General features: G+C 41.1%; 1 protein-coding gene, 1 long non-coding RNA gene and 2 other non-coding genes across 4 annotated transcripts; 3 read left to right on the top strand and 1 right to left on the bottom strand.

Annotated features, from left to right (window-relative positions):
- Positions 1-12289: 12289 nt before the first annotated feature.
- On the bottom strand, positions 12290-12361 carry trnam-cau (transfer RNA methionine (anticodon CAU)). Its single transcript has one exon. It is a non-coding gene; the product is annotated as a tRNA-Met (tRNA).
- Positions 12362-14177: 1816 nt separating this feature from the next.
- LOC148665251 (zona pellucida sperm-binding protein 3-like) lies at positions 14178-16088 on the top strand. Its single transcript, XM_088630930.1, has 6 exons — positions 14178-14725; positions 14827-14942; positions 15015-15121; positions 15395-15570; positions 15769-15869; positions 15947-16088. The coding sequence occupies exons 1-6, from the start codon at positions 14582-14584 to the stop codon at positions 16086-16088; spliced, it is 786 nt and encodes a 261-aa protein (XP_088487056.1). The 5' UTR covers positions 14178-14581.
- Positions 16089-16195: 107 nt separating this feature from the next.
- Positions 16196-16541, top strand: LOC148665250 (uncharacterized). The gene is made up of 2 exons (XR_015937161.1): positions 16196-16374; positions 16450-16541. It is a non-coding gene; the product is annotated as an uncharacterized LOC148665250 (long non-coding RNA).
- A 5557-nt stretch (positions 16542-22098) lies between these two features.
- Positions 22099-22209, top strand: trnal-caa (transfer RNA leucine (anticodon CAA)). Its single transcript has 2 exons — positions 22099-22136; positions 22164-22209. It is a non-coding gene; the product is annotated as a tRNA-Leu (tRNA).
- The last annotated feature ends 2066 nt before the right edge of the window (positions 22210-24275 follow it).

Raw genomic sequence — 24275 nt, 5'->3', positions numbered from 1 at the left:
ATCAGAAATATTTATGCATCAAAGCCTTTACCGAAGATATTACTAATAGTATTAATAATGAATGACTTTGGACAAGCTGTAAACTCAAAGTATAATTTCTTTACCAAATTTGTACAAGCACTTGGAATCTGTCCAAGCCCTACTTTGTCAGGCATTCTCTTTTACTGCAACGGACATAAAAACTCCCTTGCTTTTAACAGGGCGTTTCATAATTTCTAACTACGAAAATTATTTAAACTGCGACACTTATCATTCAACCAGAGCTCAAAATATTACAAGTATCCTCAAGAGCACAGCAAAGACTGTATTAAAAGATACTTGTATCAGATACATGATAATCCAGGCTTTTTTATCAACACTTTCTTTTCCGTATACCAGATATTATGGAACCACTTCAGAAGGATGTCAGCCAGCCAGATTCCAGGAATCGGTACTTTAAAGAAAAAATACACACCGGTATTCCATTTCTCCCTTAACATTTTAAGCATCGAAGTCTTTAACTAACATGTGAAATAGCATGTTAAAAAGTGGTAGTTTTAAGCTTTTCTGCTAATATAATATGGAATCGCGTATCTAAAGAAATTAATAACGATATGATTATATTCGTGTACTGCGACATTTCTTTGAAAAAATAGAATAGCAATATTATGGACAATTAATTGACTTTTATATTTCTAAATATCACAACATGATCGAATTTAAGTCATTTTAATAACAATGAACAGTCACCTATGCGTTACAATATAAACATTTATATTGATTTAAATCGCGTTTTGATTTAAACCGCAAACGCGTGTTTAAATATATGTGTTTTTTGATTCACAATCAGACAAATGCAACATAAATTAATATATTTATCTTCTAAGTATCTTAATAAACTTTCAGCATAGCTTTCTCCCCGTTTAGATTTATTTTTCTTGGGATCTTGGGATCAAACGTGGAAAGATTAGATTGTAATCGTTTTTATTTTTTAAATACATTTTAGAAAAGTGTAATCTATACTAAAAAGCTGTACACCACCTGCTATAAAGATACATATTGTAATACTTTCGGGCTCAGATAGGACGGACACAAGAACTCAGACTTGCGGAGTTAAATCTAAACAAAACCACAACAAATCTCAATATCTAGTATGAATTATTTGTAATACAAACCAAAAATAGCCCGCAAACTCACTCAAATTCCTCCAATTATCATAATCCCGCTCCTTATGCAAAACCAAACCCTCCTCCCATCCCAGTTTATCCTCTTTATCATAAACTAAATCCAGCTCAATTTTCAACATAAAGCATTACACAAAATCAATACGTCAACACTCTATACTCAACAACGATAATTCACAAACAACCAGAACATGTAACTCCACATTCCCAAATAGACCTAATTTCCATAGCCCCATCCCCTAATGCAAAACCAACATCCCTCCCCTGTTCTCTCTCTCCGCTGGCGTTTGTAATCGTTTTTATTTTTAAATAAATTTTAGCAAAGTCATGTATTTTTAAAATCTTAAGATTTCTATATTTATGTCTTTTTTAGTGGTTTCATTAGTGACAAAGGCTAAACTTTCTTGGAAAAATGTCTTTTATGTAAACCATGTTTGCTATTAATTCATTTAGGGCTAGAATATGTTCATTGTCTTCCAATGAAAGAAGGGTTCCTTTTGCCGTAGTCGGGTTGACATTAGAAGCTTGCCACGCCCGGACTGTTACACCAACGCATTAGCATGTTAAAGCGATTTCATTGAGGAGCCTAGCTTTCTTAACTAGTAAGTAATGTACTTTTGGAGGGGGGAGGTGTCTTTCGCTGGAAATCTTGCCCCCTTCTACTTTGAAAATACCTGTGAAACCGGTTTAATTCGTCACAGCCAGCACTCCCGCAGAAAGGGGGGTTGTACTTGTTAATGTCTTAGCCGGAACACATCATTATATCTCATTTTGTATTTCTATAAAAAAATCGTTTGCCCAGCCTAACACTATTGTTGTTATTGTTTTTATCCTGTAAAGCGCTTTGAGCAGCACAGCTTTCTCACCAGTTAGATTACTTTTTGATACCATCCTTAAACAAAGCAGAAACTTCTTGTATTTTCCGATGACATACAAGTGGAAAGATTACAGATTTTAATCGTCTTTTTTCTGAACCAGGGAAAATCTGATCATGTTTCTCTATAACAATAATAAAAAACTTTATTTTACATATCACCTTTAAAAGTGGCATCTCAAAGCATTACAGTAGATGGAAACAACAGATTACAAAGTAAATACCCAGAAATGCTTTTATTCATTCAGCAGAGAGAGCGTAAAACCTGGGCATAACAGCTGTTCCTTTTTCTGATCACCCGCTCTCTGGATACACGTCTCACCTGTCCTGTTCTTTGTTTTCCTAATTTGCTGATTATGCCTTCTGCGATCCACTCCTGCCCTCACACCTAAAGAAGACTATTTTACATTTATTTGTGCGGTCCATTGTGCAATTAACACTTGTATGTGCTGTCCTTAAGGTGATATCACATAAAGGTGATATGTAAAATAATGTTTTTTTATTGTTATAGAGAAACATGATCAGATTTTCCCCGTATCAGAAAAAAAGATCTAAAGTATACTAGTTTGTCACTAGTATACTTTTAATACAGTCTTTGCTGTGCTCTTGAGGATCCTTGTGATATTTCAAGCTCTGGTTGAATGATAAGTGTAGCAGTTTAAATAATTTTCTTAGTTAGAAATTATGACATTTTCTGTTAAAAGCAAGGGAGTTTTTATGTCCATTACAGTAAAAGAAAATGCCTGACAAAGCAGGGCTTGGACAGATTCCAAGTGCATTTTTGCAATTTACATTGCATTGTGCTTCTGTAATACAGTTTAAAATAATTAAAAGTCTAAACAGTATCAGCTTTATTTATGGGTTGCAATTAAAAAAAAGTCAAAAACCGCACTCAAAATGCAATTTAGAGCTTTCTGGCAAGAGGAGACACCCAAATTAATAATGTAACATGCCACTGCATCAACAAGGTTATATTGCTATTTCCTTAGATATGCGATTAAAAAATATTTTTTATTAAATTTTTAATAAAATGCTTTTGTTCACTCAATCTGACAATTTCAGGAAGACTAAGGAAGGACTAAGGGAATTGTCATCTGTTGTGAAAGCTCTGTGACTTTGAGACCACTTGTTATCCCAGGTTGTTTGAATTGCCACAATTCAAATAGAGAAAAAAGAGCTGACTGACAAGATTTAAGATGTGGCTGTCAATGTTGGATTAAAAAAAACACATTGCCCGACGTTAGTTGCATTGCTTGAAAAATAATTTTATTTCGAGAGACTGGATAAGTAATTCAAGTGGTTTTTTTTTAACTTCCTGAAAAACAAATAATAATTTAACTTTATGTGCAAATGTTTTATGATATGTCGCTGTTGTGAATGTCTGTGGAGTGTATCTTATTTGCCTGTCTGTCCTGGCTGTGCTCTCTCGCTTGCTCGCCCTCCCCTTCTCTCTCTCTCTCAATTCAAGGTGCTTTATTAGCATGACAGATTGGTACAATCAGTGTTGGGTATTTACTTTGCTTTGAGATGCCACTTTTAAAGGTGATATATAAAATCAAGGCTTTAACTTGCTTTAACTCCGCAAGTCTGAGTTCTCGTGTCTGTCCTATCCGAACCCGAAAGTATTACAATATGTATCTTTATAGCAGGTGGTGTACAACTTTTTAGTATAGATTACACTTTTCTAAAATGTATTAAAAAAAAAAAACGATTACAATCTAATCTTTCCATGTTTGATCCCAGGATCCCAAGAAAAATAAATCTAAACGGGGAGAATGCTATGCTGAAAGTTTATTAAGATACTTAGAAGACAAAGATATCAATTTATGTTGCATTTGTCTGATTGTGAATCAAAAAACACATATATTTAAACCTGCGTTTGTGATTTAAATCAAAACGCGATTTAAATCAATATAAATGTTTATATTGTAACACATAGGTGACTATTCATTGTTATTAAAATGACTTAAATTCGATCATGTTGTGATATTTAGAAATATAAATTTGTTTGGTGCGAGTGAGGTTTTATTTAATCTCTGACCCAGGGAAATGTTTTATTTTTTCAAAGAAATGTTTGTTGAAAAAAAAGTCATGACTCCAGCAGGATTCAAACACACAGCATGTGAGACAGGAGTCAGGAGCCTAACCCACAGTGCCACCAGCAAGGTCACATGCAGAGTGCTGAAAAAGCACTACAGAAGCATTATCAACAGACAATGTACAGCATGTACTATTCTTGTGTTGCGGTATATGAATATAATTATATCATTATTAATTTCTTTAGATACGCAATTCCATATTATATTCTCTTTTAATCAAATTCTAAAAGTATGCTTGTTGACTCCAGTATCACATTAGTTAAAGACTTCGAAGCTTAAAATGTTAAGGGAGAAATGGAATACTGGCGTGTATTTTTTATTTAAAGTACAGAGACCAGCCATATACTGTATGTTTATGTTCCAAAATTAATATCGTTTATGGCCTTCACACGCGTTACAGTATGCTCCTATTCTTTTTATGCTCAGGTACTAAGATTTCCCTTCAGTGGTAAAATTCCATATGAATATTCAATGCTAAAATGGGCACAGTAAAGACATTTACTGTAAATCTTTCTACGACCGACCAACGGACTACGAGTGCCCCTGTCGGTCAACCTATCACGTACCGCGGTATTTTGCGTCATCGCGCGTCACAATGCGCGACGCCGTAGCCAATTACCTCCGGTATGTGTCTGTACTGCGCACTTTGAATGGCTGCATCTGTACCTTCCAATCACTGATGTCGCTCTCCCTAAACCTTAACGTGATGTTTTGCAGATGTGCAGTGTGCCTTTACTCCTGTATTAAAAACGACCTCTGTTGTCGGGCGGAGTTGAAGGAGAACTAACTGCACAGAAAAAGTATGTAACGATAAAATGTTTCTACACTTCAGAATGTCCCTTTAAATCCCTGCTCACACACGTCGGTGTGGGGAGCGGGCAGGTAGAGAGCTTTTCCAGAAACTCATGATGTTTCTCATGGGGTGTTACCTGCAGTAGTATCTCTCTCCACGCCTTTGGAAAGAAAAGAGTGGCTCCAGTGCAGGGTAAGGTCAGAACAGCTGGTCTGATTGTCTTAGAAAACAAGAAATTAAAATCAACAGGGAAATTGAACAATACAGAAATCAGAGCAGTATACAATAGGAAGCAAGCAAACAAAATGCTCAGCAAAATCGTAGTTGAGTAAATTGGTGTAAAAAAAATATTTGTAAGCAAAGGAGAGCCCGTGCTGCGTGTGAAACACATCAATAGTTCAGCATTTCTGAAACGTTTAATTGAATTGACAAAGAAATCCTCTCCTTAAACTTCAAAAAAGGATTATCTGTGGAGCCAGCAGGCGTAACACTGCAGTTGCCCGTTTCTCACAGGTGTTTGAAGTTGTGGATAACATTTAGTTAAACCTAATAACTGGTTGGGCCACCCTTAGAAGCAACAACTGCAATCAAGCGTTTGCGATAACTGGCAATGAGTCTTTTACAATGCTGTGGAGGAAATTTGGCCCACTCATCTTTGCAGAATTGTTGTAATTCAGCCACTATGGAGGGTTTTCGAGCCTTAACCGCTTTTTTAAGGTCATGCCACAACATCTCAATCGGATTCAGGTCAGGACTTTGACTAGGCCACTCCAAAGTCTTCATTTTGTTTTTCTTAAGCCATTCAGAGGTGGACTTGCTGGTGTGTTTTGAACTTGAACTTGAACTTTATTGCCATATGTAACCGGTACTGGTACAATGGAATTCTTACTTACAGAAAGTCTCTTGATTGTAAAACAAGTGTAAAAAACAAGACAAAGTGCAAACAGTGCATCAAGACAATGTACAAACAAACAATAGACAATGTGCAAGTAAACATGTAGACAGTTTGAATGTAAACAATACAGACGTGTAAACAATGACTGGAGATGTGCAATAGATAAGAAATCATAAAGAGGTAGATGGTGATGGTGTAGGTGTGGTCCGAGGGGGATGGCTAAATTTGTTCGCCAGTCTCACTGCTTGTGGATAGAAGCTATTGAAGAATCTAGTGTTAAGTGTCCGTATGCTCTCATATCTCTTGCCTGAGGGCAGTGGGGTGAAGAGCTCATGCCCGGGGTGGTGACTGTCCTCTGTGATGGCCAGAATTCTACCACGGCAGCGGTCCTCATAGAGCTGTTTAATCTCGTTGAGACCGCAGCCGATGATCTTCTGGGCCATATTGACCATTCTCTGTAGTGCCTTTCTTTCTCGCGAAGAGGTGTTACCATACCACACAGTGATCCCGATGGTGAGGATGCTCTCGATGGTGCAGCACTAGAAGTTCACCAACACATGTATTGGCTACCCCCATCACTTGAGGCACCTCAAGAAATAAAGGCGCTGCTGAGCCTTCTTCATGATAGAATCAGTGTTCACAGTCCAGGTTAGATCTTTAGAGATGTGAATTCCCAAAAACCTAAAACTGGTGACTGTTTCCACTTCCGTTCTATCAATACTGAGTGGGCTGTGAGTGTATGTCCTGTGTCTCCGAAAGTCCACTATTAGCTCTTTCATTTTCTTTATGTTCAAGTCCAGGTTATTGCTATGACACCACCTAAGCAGCTGTACAACTTCATCCCTGTAAGTGGACTTGTCATCATCACTGATCAGTCCTATTATAGTGGTGTCATCGGCAAACTTAATGATGCGGTTGTTGCTGTGTCTTGCTGTGCAGTCGTGAGTAAATAGGGAGTACAACCTTAGACTCAGACAGCAGCCTTGTGGGGGTCCAGTGCTCAGGGTGAGTGGTGTTGATGTTTTATTGCCTATCCGCACCACCTGTGGTCTCTTGATAAGAAAGTCCAGCAGCCAGTTGCAGACAGAGTTGCACAGACCTAATCCCCTGAGCTTTGTCACCAGTTGACTGGGTATGATGGAATTGAATGCTGAACCGTAGTCCACAAACAGTATTCTCACATACAAGTTCTTAGTGTCCAAGTGTTCCAAGGTTGTATGCAGAGCCAGGGAGACAGCATCATCCACTGATCTGTTGTTCTGGTAGGCGAACTGCAAGGGGTCCAGGGACTCTGTGATGGAGGAGTTGATGTGTGACAACACCAGCTTCTCCAGGCATTTCATCACCACAGATGTTAATGCTACTGGGCAGTAATCATTCAGGCATGTCACTTTTGTCTTTTTGGGGGTTGGAACAATAGTGTTTTTTTAAAGCAGGTGGGGACCATGGACTGTGACACGGAGGAGTTAAAGATGTCCGTAAACACTGTGGTCAGCTGGGCTGCACATGTCCTCAGGACGTGAGGTGGTATCCCATCAGGCCCTTCAGCCTTACGGATTTTCACCCTGCTCAGAGTCTTCTGCATGTCCTGCTCTGAGAGTTTCAGAACAAACTCGCCCTGCACACTTGGGGTCTTCTCAGCATTGCACGTGTTCAGAGCATCAAAGCGGGCATAGAAGTTTGCCCGCTTTGGATCATTGTCCTGCTGCAGAACCCAAGTGCGCTTCAGCTTGAGGTCACGAACAGATGGCCGGACATTCTCCTTCAGGATTTTTTGGTAGACAGCAGAATTCATGGTTCCATTAACCACAGCAAGTCTTCCAGGTCCTGATGCAGCAAAACAGCCCCAGACCATCACACTACCACCACCATATTTTACTGTTGGTATGATGTTCCTTTTCTGAAATGCTGTGTTACTTTTACGCCAGATGTAATGGGACACACACCTTCCAAAAAGTTCAACTTTTGTCTCGTCAGTCCACAGAGTATTTTCCCAAAAGTCTTGGGGGTCATCAAGATGTTTTCCGGCTCATCAGTGGTTTTCGTCTTGGAATTCTGCCATGCAGGCCATTTTTGCCCAGTCTCTTTCTTATGGTGGAGTCATGAACACTGACCTTAACTGAGGCAAGTGAAGCCTGCAGTTCTTTGGATGTTGTTGTGGGGTTTTTTGTGACCTCTTGGATGAGTCTTCGCTGTGCTCTTGGGGTAATTTTGGTCTTTAGAAATGGGTTTATAAACTTTTCCAGACTGATAAATCTCAATCACTTTTTCACACAGGGCCATGTAGGTTTGGATTTTTTTTCCCTTAATAATAAAAACCTTCATTTAAAAACTGCATTTTGTGTTTACTTGTGTTATCTTTGTCTAATATTTCCATTTTTTTGATGATCTAAAACTTTCAGTGACAAACATGCAAAAAAAATAAGAAATCAGGAAGGGGGCAAACACTTTTTCATACAGCTGGCTCTGTGGCGCAATGGAGAGCGCGTTGGACTTCTAGGCCTTGATAGAATGAAGTCATTCAAAGGTTGTGGGTTTGAGTCCTACCAGAATCATGTATCATTTTTATTGAACCTTTCGAAATCCTCTAGGGATTGGTGTTGATCAAGTCAAATACAAGACTTCTTAAGAGTCCACAGTTGAAAATGAACCAGCAGCCACATGAAAGAAATTAGCACTGGACTGTGATCACATCACTCCTGTCCTGGAGTCCTTGCACTGGCTTCCTGTCAACTTCATAATCCTCAAGCTCAGCTATAAGGCTCTCCATGGCTTGGCACCTCAGTACCTGTCTGGGTTATCGCCCTACTCCCCACCTCACAACCTTCGCTCTTCTAATTGTGTTTTCCTATCTGTCCCCCAGTCCATCTGGACTACACTCTATGGGTGACAGGGCCTTCTCCTGTTTTACCACAAAGCTCTGGATCTTTATCCCCAAGGATATCAGTCACCTTCTCTAAACTCCTTCAAATCCAGACTCAAAACCCTCTTCTTTAGAAGAGCCTTTAATGAACTATTCTCTACCCCTCTGTTCCTACTGTATTTAACACCACCATCTATTGTCTCCTCTAACTGTGTATTCTCATCCTGCTTATCTTGTGTATTTTTTTAACTTTATTGTTGTCATTCTGTAAAGTGCTTTGAAAAGCCACCTTTAAAAGCGCTATATAATGTAAAGATTATTATTATTATTAATAATGAACAGTGCATTTAACACTGAGCACATGCGGTCCTTCTTTGCAAAGGATTGCAAAGGTTGGGAATTAGCTTTTCACTCGTGTTGTTGAAGACCGTATCCTGGCTGTGTTGCAGGAAATGTCTGGATGCCATCACCGGATCAAGGAGAGGATCAGGGTTTTGGGAAGTCTTTTTGATGCCTGACACTGTGTGTTTCCTGGTTGTAACGGGTGTCATTCTGGACCTAAACAACAGAGAAAACCATTGAAATCGCTGAACTGCCTAGCGGACACTTTGTCGCCTTCTTCTGACCTGTAATTAATGTGATTCTCTGAAAACGTGGCACGTTGTATCTGTGCTACCTTTATGGAGGGTGACCACACTCATAAGGATCATAGATTCGATCACAAGCATCTAAAAATGAGAATGAGAAAATGACATCACGCTATAAGGCTGAATGGCACAAATTCTCCTGTTCCTTCTGCAGCAAATGTGAGTTTTTTTGCTTCTTAACACTGAGATAGTTGGAGATATTTGGCAGCTGTGGGATTCCAACTCAACCCTCAAAGAGACTGGAGCTTTAATCCAGCTCTAAACTAAAAACTGGGTGACTTGTAAGGGCTGGTAGGAGAGGAAAAGAATAAATGCTTCTTTTTTGGTCTTTAGCTACTAAAAGAAAGGAAAAAAAAATTTGATTATTATTTATTCACCAGTTGTTTTGATCAAATCATTGTAACGCAGTGCCATATTAAGGTATAATAGTACATGAACGTCATGTCTGAGTCGATGATGGCAGCTGAGTATCGCTGGAGGACAGTTCATCATGAGTGGGTAAGCCTACATAATGAGGGAGAAGAGATCGGCCTCTCTGATGCAGAGTCCAGTGACACTAACCTTCTGTCCTACTGTTCTCTGCTAATGTAGAGGGTGAATGTTTATTTAAGTGAATTTAAGGTTTCATTCTTGTAAAATATTTCAGAGCACTTTTTTTGTTGCTGAAAATTAATCTTGTGCATTTGAATGAATTCCGATACTGTCACCTAATTCTATACATTGTTTCATCAGACTAGAACTTTTATAGGAGCTCAATTGCATTTATGAATTGCATAGTGATAGTATTTCTTTCCATTTAAATACTTCAGTCAAAAATGTAGAGAAGGTGCTCCTGTTTTCACCATTATAAGAACTGTGATGCACCAGTAATATTTACTCTCACAAAAGTATTGTAATTGTATTGTTCTGTTCTGTAACAATCTTGAGTGACACAAACCTTCTGTTTTACTGCACTACACTTCTCCAGAGGCCAGTTCAGCACACAAGGATCCTCAGTCAAACAAACACTGCAATCGCTTGATAAAAGCCATTCCTCATCCTTTCTCTTAGTATTGGTGCAACTTTTGTATGCAAAGAAGGCGATTTGACAATGAAAGGTGCAATCATCTTAAAGAGAGTCTTCATGAAGGCATGCACAGCTTAAGGCACATGAAGCTGAATCCGTGAGCTGATTGACACAAAACAATGTCACTTCACATTATCCACAAAGCTGTTTTGCTTGTCTGACCACCTCTTCATACTTTACAGTGAGCGCATATATTTCAGTTTCTTCTTTTGTATTTTCCTTACTATTTTACTGTCCCTTTCCCCCATGTGGAGATGTATCCACTGCCAAAACTGCTGTCCGATTATTTAAATTATCTGTAAAACTGTTACATGACTTCATCTAATTGTAAATTTATAAGACAGTCTGTGAGACATTTGTGAGAGTAGCTGAATCCCAGGGCTGGTGTGGAATCACACACAGACAGGTCTTCTGTGTGATCTGAGTCCCACTGTCCAGAGCTACAGACTGGTCAAATGGTCACTATTGTAGACACGACCATCGGACCATCGGCTACAAATAATCAATATACTGATCATAGTGTCACTACTGGTGTTTATTACATAAATACTATATATAAATAATAAGATAATTCCACACTCATGTGTGTTATAAAACGTTTATAAACATTTTGGGAGGCTGACATACAGTAAAGAAAGTAATACTGAAGGGCTGGAAGTCCTGGAAAGCGTTAATAGAACCTTCTTGCTTTCCACCTGAAACAGAGCCCACAACTGCCAGATCAGTGACCCCTGAGCCCAGTTCACAGAGAGGAGAACCAGGAGCTCTTTTATGTATCTAAGAGGGCTGGGAGGAAGGATAAAAGGGGGAGATGTGACATGAGTCCAGGCTGTTCTGTCTGATATTGTTCATGTAGCAGCACTGATTGTCTGAATATCTTCTGGTTCTGGATTGTGAGGATAGAGAGCAGTACAGAGTTGAGATCCTGTCTGAGTGTGAGCCCGGCTGTGAATCTGACTGAGAAGAGAATAATGATTTTTTATTCTGCCTGAGAATTTTCCTGAGAATTTTTCCTGAGAATGTTTCTTCTTTTCCAAGTGGTGTTACATCCCCTTCAGATACTCTACACAGACTGCCAGAGAGAAGAGGAGAGAGAGATGGACAGATAAGAGCACACACAGCAAGAGACACCTATTTCTTTTCTGGAACAAGTTGTTTCTGAACTTCAAGAAATTCATACAACTTCTGAAAGATAAAATACAAATCTTGCTTCTCAGGACAGAAGAAATGCTGCAAAAAAATGCCAGTGATTTGTGAAAAGCAACGGGAATGTGTCCCTGTGCAGCTGTTAAACAAAGGGCTGGTGGGTCAAACGCACTCAGGGACGCGGTTCAGATTGTGATGATGTAAACATAATCTCCGCTAAAAATTGAAGGGATTTCTTCGCAAACCCTCTTGAATGTTGCAGGAAATCTTCGTGTTTTACTTGTGTGCAACTACAACAAGTAAACAATTAAGTACCTAAGTCAATGTCCAAGAAAACCATCTTCACGTGTGGAATTTTTCTTTAACTGGCTGTTGGGAGAATTCATTTATACACCCGTTGTATCCTTAGCAAAAATATTTTAAAATTAGAACACAGATTTGTTGTAGAACTTGACAATCCTTGACAATCATTAAATGAGCATTATACAAATGCGCGTTGATATTTTTAATATGTACCTTAATTGTGATATATATATAATTGCTTTGATATGGATGTTCATTTGAAGGAATTGAGGAAACTATGAAGGATCGCAGAACAACCAAAGATACATTTGGGCATCTGCTATTGGTAAAGATGAAAGAGTATCGTAAGTGTGAGGCTTGCATACACACGAGAGAAAAATCAGTTCTAATGCACTTCATTAAACTGATGGTGTGCTTATCAATCGTGCATGAAAAATACATAGCAGAGGATGGTTTCGATCCATCGACCTCTGGGTTATGGGCCCAGCACGCTTCCGCTGCGCCACTCTGCTGACGGCTGTCATGGTGTGATTCAACACAACTTCTCCATCTTTGCTTTCTAAAAGTGCGCCCGAGATGAAAAGTTTCAACGGCAAATGCAGACGTCATTTTGAGCACTTGGTCTTTTATAGTACGAATCATCACACGCTGCTCTACATGGGCGTGTCTTCAAGATCGTTGAGAACCAAACCTTCTGCTTTCCGAGGCAACTGATTCTTTCCTTGTTAATTCACAAATCTTCAATGAGAATCAGTGAAACGAAAACCAAACACATGTACACACTCGCGTTCTAGCCTGAAAGAAAAATGATGGAAGCATTTGAGGAATAACAAGAGTAGTCTGAACAGCTCCAGTCTATCAACTGCTCTACAAAGTGATCGCTACTTCCACACCCAGTTTATAACACTGAAAATGATTCAGGAAGCACAGCAAAGTTCTAAAAGCAGTGGTTGAAAAGTGTCTAGATACATAAAATGACAACTTCTCAAAAGTAAAATCTTCAGCTTTTAAATATTGTCATCCATATATTTTCGTTTTTCTCTTTTTCGCATTACACGCTTTCGAGAAATAGACTGTCTTGTAATGAAGGCTGCATTAGAAAATGTGTATCTAAATTAACATCGGGTTTATGACTTCTGCGTTTTTCAGCTTTCTTAGCGCTTGGGTCTCGATTCAGATATTGCAATGAAAGCAACAGGGGAGTAAGTTTTCCTTTTCTAAATCAAAGGTGATCTGCTCACAAGGAAGTATAAAAACTTCAGCGTTTACTTTTTGAAGACCGCAAATTGTCGAAATACTATTGCTTCTTAAGCTAATAAGTAAGGTTTCTGAGCACGCATTATATAACTAATGCTGTTATTAATAAAAAAAGCTTAAATTCACATAATGGAATTTGGACGGCTCAAAGTAGTCTATTCTTTGTACAACTTCATTGTCTGTCCTTTTGTTATTGTAACGGATTCGGGTTCTAGCTAGCAAGACCTGGGTTCGAGCCAATACAATGAGGCACGAAGTAGGGTGGGAGCGGCAAGGGCACAAGCCCTAGAACCGGAATCCGTTGCAATAACAAAAGGACAGACAATGAAATATAGGCTATTTCGAAGTCGCAAATGTGAGAGATAAAGTCAAAATTCTGAGTTTTTAGGTCGCAATTCTATGATTCTAAGTCACAATTCAGAGATACCATAGTGCGTTTTTTTTTTACTCCCTGGCGGAAACGGGCTTCCGTAGGTTCTCAGTGCTGCGAAGCAAAAGCAATCTCTGGAAAATCAGACAAATTATTTTCAGATCATGTCAAAAGCTGATCAGTATTTCTTTACTGGAAAACAAAGAAATGCTTGTAATACACATTTTAATATGACATGCAATTACACATGAAAAATAGTAAAATTATTTTCATTGCGGTACATAGCCCCCTCGATATAAGAAAGTGTACTCTGTCTGACAGTGAGTTTAACACACTGTCCTCGGAAATTAGAAACTAATTGAACAATAACTTAATCTGAGCAACGTGTGGGTAATTTAATTCTGTCGAAATTGCTGAGCTCAGATACACACGGGAAAGTGTTCAGGCGGCTTCACGGAGTCCCGCCTCAGACTGGAAGCAGGTTCTAATTAGACACTGAGAACAATCCGGGTCTCTGTATGTAATTGATTGTGTTGATTGAGCGATAGTGTGACCATGTGTGTGGTAGCATTGTCCTGCCAGTATAAAAACCTAGTCACCGCGTTCACATTTTATGCTCTCTTGCTTCAACAGAGTTTGGTGGTTTATTTGTTTTACTTCTGTAGCAGTTAAGCGGGACGTTAATTTGGCGATGCGCTCGTTTCTCTTTATGCTGTGCCTGTGTGCAGGGGCTGGGCTCCCCGCACTGATCTCCGCCGGGCCGGCTGGCTGGGACTCTCGGGAATTAGCGCTCCAGGCCGACCTCCCGGCTCTCGAAGACGCAGCCCAGTCGGAGGACTTGAGCCTGGCAGATGCGCCCTCCGAAGATCTGTCTGCAAGCGAGAACGACTCCCAGTCCTTGGCTCCCGACTTTCGCCGCCTTCCCGTGTCCAGAGACGCGTACTCGCCCTACTTCGACAAGGAGAAGATGAAGCCCGAAGCCGGCAGCCGGCCCTTACCCGCCTACATCAAGAGCGTCCTGTTTCCTCCCCAGCGAGGGCGGCAGCCGGCTCGCCCGGCCATCGGGGGCACCTGAGGAGTGGCTGTGTGGTGTGACTCCAGCAGGATGTATGTGAGGGTCAGTCGGCTCCTGTTCGGCTTCAGCTGTCGGCCATCGGAGGTGACCTTGGGCAACTGCAGCGTCAGCCGAACCACACGCAGTTACTTCTACTTCATCTACGGGCTTCACGAGTGCGGCACCGAGCGATCGGTAAGCGGGTCTTCATCTACAGGCAGTGTATCGACGTGAGCTGTAGGGCCAGTGTCGGGGTTGCCTTTCCTGGGAATATCACTTCCTCTGTGACCCTGCAGGTTGTCCAGGGCCGCCTGGTGTACTCCAACACTCTCCGCTATGCCCCGCCCTCCTCCAGTGCACCTGTGCATCGCTTCATTCCCTTCTCTGTGCCGGTCAAGTGCTCCTACAACAGGTAGGCAGGGCTCTGCTGCTGAGAAGCCGCTAGGAAAGTGTCCAGATGCCCCTCATCCCCTCTGTCCTGCAGGTTCCACTACTCCTACAAGGTTGGCTATGTCCCCACGTGGGCCAGGAGAAGGACCTTCTTCAAGGACCTGAAGAACAAACACAGCTTTGTGCTACTCACCACCAACTGTAAGCTCCTTGAGTGAGTGGCTCCTCCTGCCTGCAGGGGGTGCTGTGTGCAGGTGTAATGCTGCCTCTCTCTCTCCAGCTCACTGGGTCCGGCTCTCTCCCAAGGATGAGTACTTCCTGGGTCAGCCCATGTACTTCCAGGCCACTGCCTACTTTGCCACAGCGGAGCAGAGGCTGTACATCCACTCGTGTTACGTAACGGAGAAACCGGACCAGCACTCCCAGCCCCGTTTCCCCGTGATTGACAACTTGGGGTACGGCCCCTTCTGGGAGGGGAGGTGGACAGGAGCCCTGAGAGCCTGCAGGGGTTCATCCTTGTCCTTGTCCCCAGGTGCATGGTGGACAGCAAGGCAGATGGCTGCCTGTCCAGGTTTGTCCCCTCCAAGCAGAAGGATGTGCTCCGCTTCACGATTGATGCCTTCCTCTTCCAGAAGAAGCTGTCCAGGAAGGTAGTGCTCTCAAAGGCTGCTCCGCCTTCTTGCTCTACTGATCCATTGTCTGCTTTTTCATCCATGATCTAGATGTGAACCAGACTGTGGCAGCTGTACTGCCTAGAGCTGCCAGCTTGCCTTCACTGATGGCAGAAGGTCCTTCTCTGTCCCTCTATTGGCCTTGATCCCTTAATGCTGTGACTTTCCCTCTTGCAGCATGAAGTGACTGAGCTGTACATGCACTGTGTCATGGCTGTGGCTCCTGCTAAAGCAACACCAGGGACCAAGTCCTGCACCTACAACAGGGAGGCTAAGAGGTACTTCTGCAAGGAGCCTGCTGAGGGTGCTCTGGGACATGCCAGGTGGAGGCCTCACCTGTGCTCCTCTCCTCCAGGTGGGAGGAGCTGTATGGTGACCATGAGGTCTGTGCCTGCTGTGAGTCCAGGTGTGCTGGCAGTCGTAATGAAGGTGGGTCTGGTTCTCTATCCCCTGTGGATGCATCTCTGCTCAAGAGACAACCATGCTTGGACAACTGAGGAATGATCCCATGCTGGACAAAGGGACTGTTTAGATGAGTAGCATCACTGTGGGACTCTGGGTATAGCAGATCCCTTACTCCTGGTTGTTGCTTGTCCACAGGTACCAGGAGCATGGTGACCAGCAGTCGGGTGGCTGTGGCACCAGTAGAAGCTCCTCTGGATGTGGGAGCTGACTGGACTGAGGATGAGGAGGGAGACCCTCAGAGCTCCAGTGAAGATGCAGAGAGCACCAGTGAGGATGTGGAGGGAGCAGAGGACTTTGGAGATGTTGGCCAGTGGACAGGTAGGGTCTGGCAGGAGCTCCTGTAGGGGTGGTGTCCTGCAGTTCAGCTGGATTGTTCTCCTTCTTCCTCCCCAGGTGCCTGAATGAAGGCTCCAGCCTGGCCCTTGTGACTCTCCTGCCTCCACTTGCCTTGTAATGGCAACATTTCAATAAAGCTGTGAAAGACCCTTCTGCTTGCCCTTGTTTCTCTATGGTTTATAGGTTTGAATGGGGTGGAGGAGTTCAAGGGAAGTGAGACCCATTAATCAATGGAAGTATTTGTCGGGGTTCCCCTTTCAAGAATGCTTCCCATATTGCTGCCAATGAGGACTGAAAATGACTGGAGTAATAAAGCGTTGTAGTGGGGGAAGATGGCCGCACTATTCCTTGGGCAGGGCAGTGTGACTTTTTTTACTGTGAGAGAGACGGAGGTGTTCAATATACTGGCAGTCCTCCTGTTTCCGAGATGGGTAGTGCTTATGGAGTGTGAGTTGCTACTGTAGTGCCCAGTAAGAGTGAGATCTGGTGTCCTATTCTAGGCTGCACAAACTGACTAAAAGAAACACAAGGAAGGAATTGTCAACAGGGGCTTGGTGTAAAGTAGGCCTTCCCATCCTTAGCAGAGGAACAATACTGGTGCACAAACATCAGTGAATAATGGTGCAGTTAGAATCTCTGAGGTCTTGTCTTATGGGTGTTGGTTTCACAGTAGTGGTATTGGACAGTCATGGGGAAGTATTAGGATTGAGACTGGAGATCCCAGTACTTGACTGGGAAGGCGGGTGTTCACAACCACCTCTACCAGCAGCACAGACTGTGTAGATTGAGACTGAACGCTTACTACACAAAGCCTCTCCCCTGTTTCAGTGTCCCATGTCATGAATTTCAAGTGAATCCTAGTCTTCCTTTGTGCCTACCTATAATTTGCACCAATCCTGCTGGCTTAATACTGAAATAATATCGTAAACACCTCGTGATCTCAAGAATTAAGAAAATGGGGAATTATTTGATCCTATTCTCAATCCAGTAGTTTATGGACAGGCGCTCTCAGCGGACTGTGTGCAGTAGTGATGGGTGATGTGGAATTCTATAGGCTCAGTGGGACTCTGCTGTAGATTCCTGTAGAACCGGTGTGAAATGATAATGTATCGTTGGCTGGTATTGTTAATGTAAAGTTTACTGGTACGTTTCGGCCAAAACATTTTCTTTCTTCTTTTTTTCAGCATGGAATAAACCTATTACTTGTTCCTTTGCAGCCTACGCATGCTGACGCAGCTACCCACCTGAACTACAAATTTTATGTTGACCGTTCCATTACACTATATTGATGAATCGTACAAGATCATAGGATCTATAAGCCTGAAGACTTGTCTTGTACAGTGCCCTGATAAAAATCAAATTAATTCCACTAATTTTTATGGAATCCCATTTCTGGTAGTGAGGCTTCCATAGTACACGGATGGAATAGTGGATGGTGGGCTTTTAAATTCTTTTTTTATTTAAACACCAGAAATACAAAATTGAAGACAGAATATGAAATAAGATACAGAAATAGACACTTCACATCCAGAAGAATTCACAATTCTACAAGCTGAAACTTATACTTTTTAAATATTTCCATTGTATGTCGTTTTTTACTTAAAAGAGAAACTCTTCTTTAGCTCAGCTGGCAAGGCCTGGGTTCAAGCCAATGCAGTGAGGCACGAACTAGGGTGGGAGCGGCGAGGGCACAAGCCCTGGAACCCGAATCTGTTACAATAACAAAAGGACCGACAATGAAATATGGGTTATTTCGAAGTCCCAAATGTGAGATATAAAGTCGGAATTCTGAGTTTTTAAGTCGCAATTCTCAGTTACTAAGTCGGAATTCTGAGCTACCATAGCGTGTTTTTATTTTTACTCCCTGGCGGAAACGGGCTTCCATAGAAATGGCCAGATTCAGAGCCATTGCAGTTCGTGCTAATTAGAACAACGCCAGAACTGAACCCTCAGCACCGTACTGACTATTGAGCACAAGATCAGCTGCTCGCCAGCTTTGTTTCGCACAGTTTTGCATTGCTATTGAGCTCAGAGCAGGAGCTGAGCTTCAGACAGTCAGATGCATTATACATTACGTCACTGGCCCTAATCTTACGGTGCTCAACTGCACCATAGTGACCTCAGCGCCAATACTAGTAATGCATCGCCCCCGGCCAAAATTGCTTAGTAAAAAAAAAAACCTTTTCTATACTGTCTTTTTAAAAATATTATATCTTTAAAAATGACAAAGGGTTTGTGTGTCGCGCTAAAGTTTCGATTCATTTCGAATGCAAAGAAAAAACATTTTCTTCCAAGAAATCATAAATTTGTCTCATCCTCCATACTATGATTCTCTCTTGTAGTAGTAAAGCATTTTGAGTCAAACCGAACAATATATTAAAGGAACAAGTAATAGGTTTATTCCATACTGAAAAGAGAAGAGAGAAAACACAACGTTTCAGCTGTGAAACCTTCTTCAGGTTTGTTTTCTCTCTTCTCTTTTCAGCATGGAATAAACCTACAATATTACTTGTTCCTTTGCAGATACGCATGCTGACGTAGCTACCCACCTGAATATATTAAACGTTTCATCTATATGATTAACATAATGTTCTCCTGAATAACTACAGTGAATGACAAAGCCTTAGAGCCACAGAGAAAAACAAATTGCATTTAAAGTAATTTTAAAGGCTCGAGATAACATTGCACTATAAACGCAAATGTCTGTCTTCTTTGTGGAGCTTACTTTTTGTTGCTTTAGCAAATTTCATGCAGTTTATTTCTGACACAAGACATAACAAGCTTGTGTATTTATGACAAAAAAGCAGGGCAACAATTTATATTGGCCTTGAAATTGAAATTGTTAAAAAGTGAGTTAAATGCAGATATAGTAAATATATTTTCTCGTATAATGGTGTGTTTTTTTGTCTAAAAATCCTTCATGAATGGTTTAACAGACATATTATTTAAAAAAAAATATATATTTACGAATTTTAACTTTTTATACAGTAAAGTTTTGTTGTGAACATGAGCCCTGTTTATCGATATCACCAACACAGTTCTGGATTTTATTCTGCCTTCCTATGGACATTGGAATTTTCTTTCATACAACAGCTCCCATGTGTGGTAGCTTATTAGCGCCAGGGAGAAAAAGATTATTGTTGGCTTTTAAATGAGAAACCATTTGCGTTTATACAAAATCACAATGCGTTGTCCCAGACATTGGGACATCCTCTGTTTAAACACCTGTCGTTTTCTCTAATATTGGCTCCTGTGCTTCGGTCCATTTGAGAGAGAAGACACTGAAAAAGTCGTGTGAAAGTGGATTTTGCACCTGCGCCAGTGCTGTAGTGGTATCATACAGACAACCATACAAATCCATCACACGTTGGAAGCTCTGGAAGGCAACGTAAAATATTGCTCTGTCCGTTGGTGGATTAGGTATGCATGCTACATTTCAACGTAAAATGCAATGTAAAAAGATCCAATTTGTTTCAAAGTCGATTAATGTAAAAACTGATAAAGCTCATGTTTTTTATCTAGTTTTATCTATATCTATATCTATATCTTGTTTTTCAAAGGTCTTAAAAAAATGTTTATCGCAATTGTGAAAGTTAGAGAAGGTGTACCAGCGCGTGCCTTTATATCGCCAGCTTCAGTCTCGCCTGTAGCTGCGAGAAGGTTAAAAGCGTACAAGTGATCTGTCTTTCGTCAAAATAATTGCTGGAGCAGCAGGACGTAGAGTACCATCCAGCAGCTGTAGATGGTGCTCGGGTAAGCGCTAATTCTGTTTTCAGCACAGGGAGCAAGAATGAGCTCAGTCCGGCTCCCAGCAGAATCCATTCTGGTTTGGTTGCTGTCAGACTGTGCATCTGAGGCTTTTCGGATCGCAACGTGAAAAAAAAAGAACAAAAAACAATTGCTCACATCGTGTTACTTCCACCAGAGGAAGGGAAGATATCACTTAAAAAAAATCAGAACTGAATATTTGGATCCGGGGCCTCATACTTATCAAATTATTAAAATAATAATTATTTAACTATCAGATTGTGTTTCTGCAACATTTCGTGCACAGTATGCCGTATTCAACAATAAAACAACAGTCACAACGAGGCCTTTACACCCAGTCTGGGGTATTTTCCCCTTTTATATTTTTGCCACTTTATATCGAACCTGTTATACTCCCAGAAGTGCGCAGTAGCTTCTACTTAATACAAATATACAATTCACCGCTGGTATAAACAGATGTGTGCCATGTCTGCCTTTGTAAGCATTTGTTTAAAAAATAAGTTCACAATATGTTAAAAACACAAAAAGCACAAACTTAATAATACAACGATACAAAATCAAATCCAAATCATAAAGCCAATTAAGTACCCATCCTTTGAAAACAGAGAACACCTTTATATCTAAAATAAAAATGTGACATTTGTATCTACTTTTGAATTACTGTACAAAGCAGACAGAGTAGTCCCTGAATTCAAAGATCAGATCTTGGCCAAAACAAGACAATCAGACGTGAGCTGAATTCGGAACAAGAGCCTCTGCTTCGTCGTTTATTGAGCTTTTGATCAAAGTCTGAGTGAAAAAAGATCAGCTATTTTAACAAAATACACAAAGGGCACCTTCCTTCAAGCTGGTGACCTAAGGATTCCCTCTTGTTTCAACTACAGTCCTCCATTCTACCAACTGAGCTATCAACAGATGTCAGGAGGTGCTCTCTGGCACATACTGCCCAATGTAGTGAAATGTTCCGGATGATTTAAATCCCAGATCGACATCGTTTCCAACTCGTTTCCTTAGTCTTGTTTACCTTGAATTTAAGCCACAAACCAGGATTCTACTGTATAAACTTCCGGAGATATTACAAAATGTTTGATGGAGCATCAATCATTCCAGGCGGAAATTGACTCCTTTTTCTTTCTCGAGGGATCATATTAAACATTTAATTTGGATCGAGAAGAGGATCACCATGAGACACAAAACAAACAGTTTCATTCTGTCTTTATTAGAATCTGTATCACAGCTAATGCATGTAAAGCCTTTAGTATGCGAGAGTGAGAGTTCAGTTATGCCAGGGAGTGTGAGAAAAGAGAACTGAAATTTAGTAAATTAATATTTAAATAGAGTGTAAATCTTCAAAGTGTCACTGCAAAATTATTACATGGGTCTACCAGCTGCCGGACGTACTTGTTTTGGGACTATTTCCAATAAGTACCGCATTAGTAGTTGTGTGTCCTTACTGGTATCTTTTAAACTTTCGGTTATATACAAACGGGACAGAGACACAGTAATAATCTGATTTTAACGTGTCCTGCATTTTAACTTACTGAACAGATAAATTGAAATGTTCTGATTCAGAGCCCCTGCAGTTCATGCTAATTAGAACCACAACAATACTCCTGAGTCCTGAGCACCACACTGAGCAAAGGTTCAGCTGAACTCTGACTTTGTTCAGCACGACTTGTTGTTGCAGTTGAGCTCAGAGCTGGAGATGATCTCCATATTCTACCACACTAACTAGTCCTAAACGTAGTACACAGTACACACTTTTTTAAAACAATTTAAAATATTACACAAAGGCTGTAAAGCACACTCTAAATCGATCTGAATATTTGATTTCCGCGATCCGTTTAGGCAACATTAGGCAACGTGGCGCTTCTCCAGCAAAGCATTTCTCAGTTTTGTGAACTACTGGTGCTTTTAACACACCAACTTGCGTATCTCGTCAGGATGGCCGAGTGGTCTAAGGCGCCAGACTCAAGGATTCCTGTCTTTCCATTGCTTGGGTGTTCTGGTCTCTTAATAGAGGTGTGGGTTCAAATCCCACTCCTGACAGCTTTTCCCTCTCTTGCATTTTTCCTGTCTTCTTGTGCTCCCTGACAACGACAGAAAGAAGAAAACGGAGAAACCGGCTTGCGGGCACATGACGGGCAGGGAAATGCTTCGTGAACACTTCAATGTGATTAGCAGAAAGTCAAATAGGCTTCGATTTCTCCCTTAAGAACTGTTTGGGGTGCCTGTAATCGAGTAAAGATTTACGGTCAAGGTATGCATTCAAAGGTGAAAGATCGAAATATAAATCCAGAAGAAGATGTATTAAAACATATTGTAACGCTTACGGCCGACAGGCACTGTGTAAGAGCCGGCGTACCAGAGCAGGTGATGTCACCGCCCTTCCCTGTGATAGCAGGACTACAGCTACTGGGCTGTAGAGAGATCTCTCTTTAGCTCACGGGGCTGGGTTGCTGCAGAGAGACGCGGGAGTCGCGGGTTCGAGCCTCAGTCGGGATGGGGCCGACCTAATGCGGCAAGGGCGCCTGCCTGAGCCCCCGTTGCGTTACAATATCGTTTTCCTTGCGGTTTCCCCTGTATTTCATTAAATGTGGCATTGTGAAATCAGCCTGTAGCCCTACGGAATGCAGCCACTCTCCCGGTGACAGCGGCAGGAGCCGAGAGGATTAAATCAGAGCTCGAACCGAGAGTTTAAAAAATATGGGCAACTAGAACATAGATCATAGAACATTTTTATTAAACTTTCCTATCTGCTCGGCCTTACTGAAGTATTTTAGCTGCATTTTAGCTTCTATTTATATACTTTACAGTAGTAGTGTTTAGTAAGAGAAGAGAGATACAAGCGCTAAACCCCCACAATAACCAAACCTTAACTAAAGCAGGAAGATCAGTTTCTGCTCGAGACAGCCGTTTTCTGAAATGTAAACCTTCAACACTGGCTGGAGACGCTGTGTGTCCGGACTCAGAGGTTGTATAAGAAAAGACTCGGAGAGCTGCAGTCGCGGCTCATTGCTCTGCGCTCCCCGTGCGGAATGCGCGTGTCCTCACTCCTTCATTACCTTCATACACTCCTCTCAAACCACAGCAAACTCCTGAAATATTTCGGTGAACAGATACTGGGTCTTTCTTTCCGAGATATCATAGGCAGAAACAATAAACACGGTGAAAACAGGAAGGTATTCTGATCGTATAGAGAAATGCGCAAAAATACATTTCCTAAAATCCAATAAAATCTAGTTACATTCTGATGTATCTGAATAGTTTTGGCACAGTTGTTACAGCAAAGAGACAAATAAACTTTTTTTTTTAATTTCATTCGAGCTGTAGTTTTGAAAATGTTTTTTCAATTCTCTAAATAATACAAACACAAACACCCGTTGTAAGCGTCTGACCATTGATACTCTTGAATTACAGTATAAGCCCGTACACACGCTGGCAGGCAGTTCAGCGAATATGATGCCCCTGCAGGGGCCGAATATTAGACAGACGTATACATACAGTCATCGTGTGGAGTTTATTCCTCCTCTGCCGCAGTCTTTGCCTCTTGTCACATTTGCGCTTAATTGTCGATTTTTTGTATAGAACACCGAATATCTTGAGGAAGCCTGTCAAGCGAAGACTGATGGATTATTGAGGTGCAAACACTGGTTCAAAATCAACACCCTCTGCTATTGCCGTTGTTTCTTTGATAGTTTCTTCAAATTCCTCATCTGACCTTCAATATCAAGGGATATTGAGCATAATACCATACAAATTGTAACTTTCTTTTGATTGCCAGTTTTATTAAAATGCCATCCCCTTTTACAATTATTTTAGATGTTTGGCAAGGCGTAATATCCCCCCTCTCACCCTCAGCTAAAATATTTTAAAAGTACAACAACATTACATTATATTGAACAGCGTTTATGTTAACATTTATATTCAAATTAAGGTAAATATACGAAAATATTAAAATAGAGCTCCGGCGATATGTTGTTTTTGCTTGTCAAGTTCTCGAACAATTTTGCATTGTTTTTTTAATTACTTTAGCTGAAGATGCAACGGGAGCATAAGTGAATTCTCCCGCCACTCACTGGAACATATAATTCCATGGGTGAATACTAACTGCT

The sequence above is a fragment of the Lepisosteus platostomus genome, chromosome 5 (genome assembly GCF_059453375.1).
Source record: "Lepisosteus platostomus isolate fLepPlt1 chromosome 5, fLepPlt1.hap1, whole genome shotgun sequence".
NCBI classification, from domain to species: Eukaryota; Metazoa; Chordata; class Actinopteri; order Semionotiformes; family Lepisosteidae; genus Lepisosteus; species Lepisosteus platostomus.
Note: the sequence above shows the minus strand (reverse complement) of the source record. Positions and strands in the feature narration are given on the sequence as shown.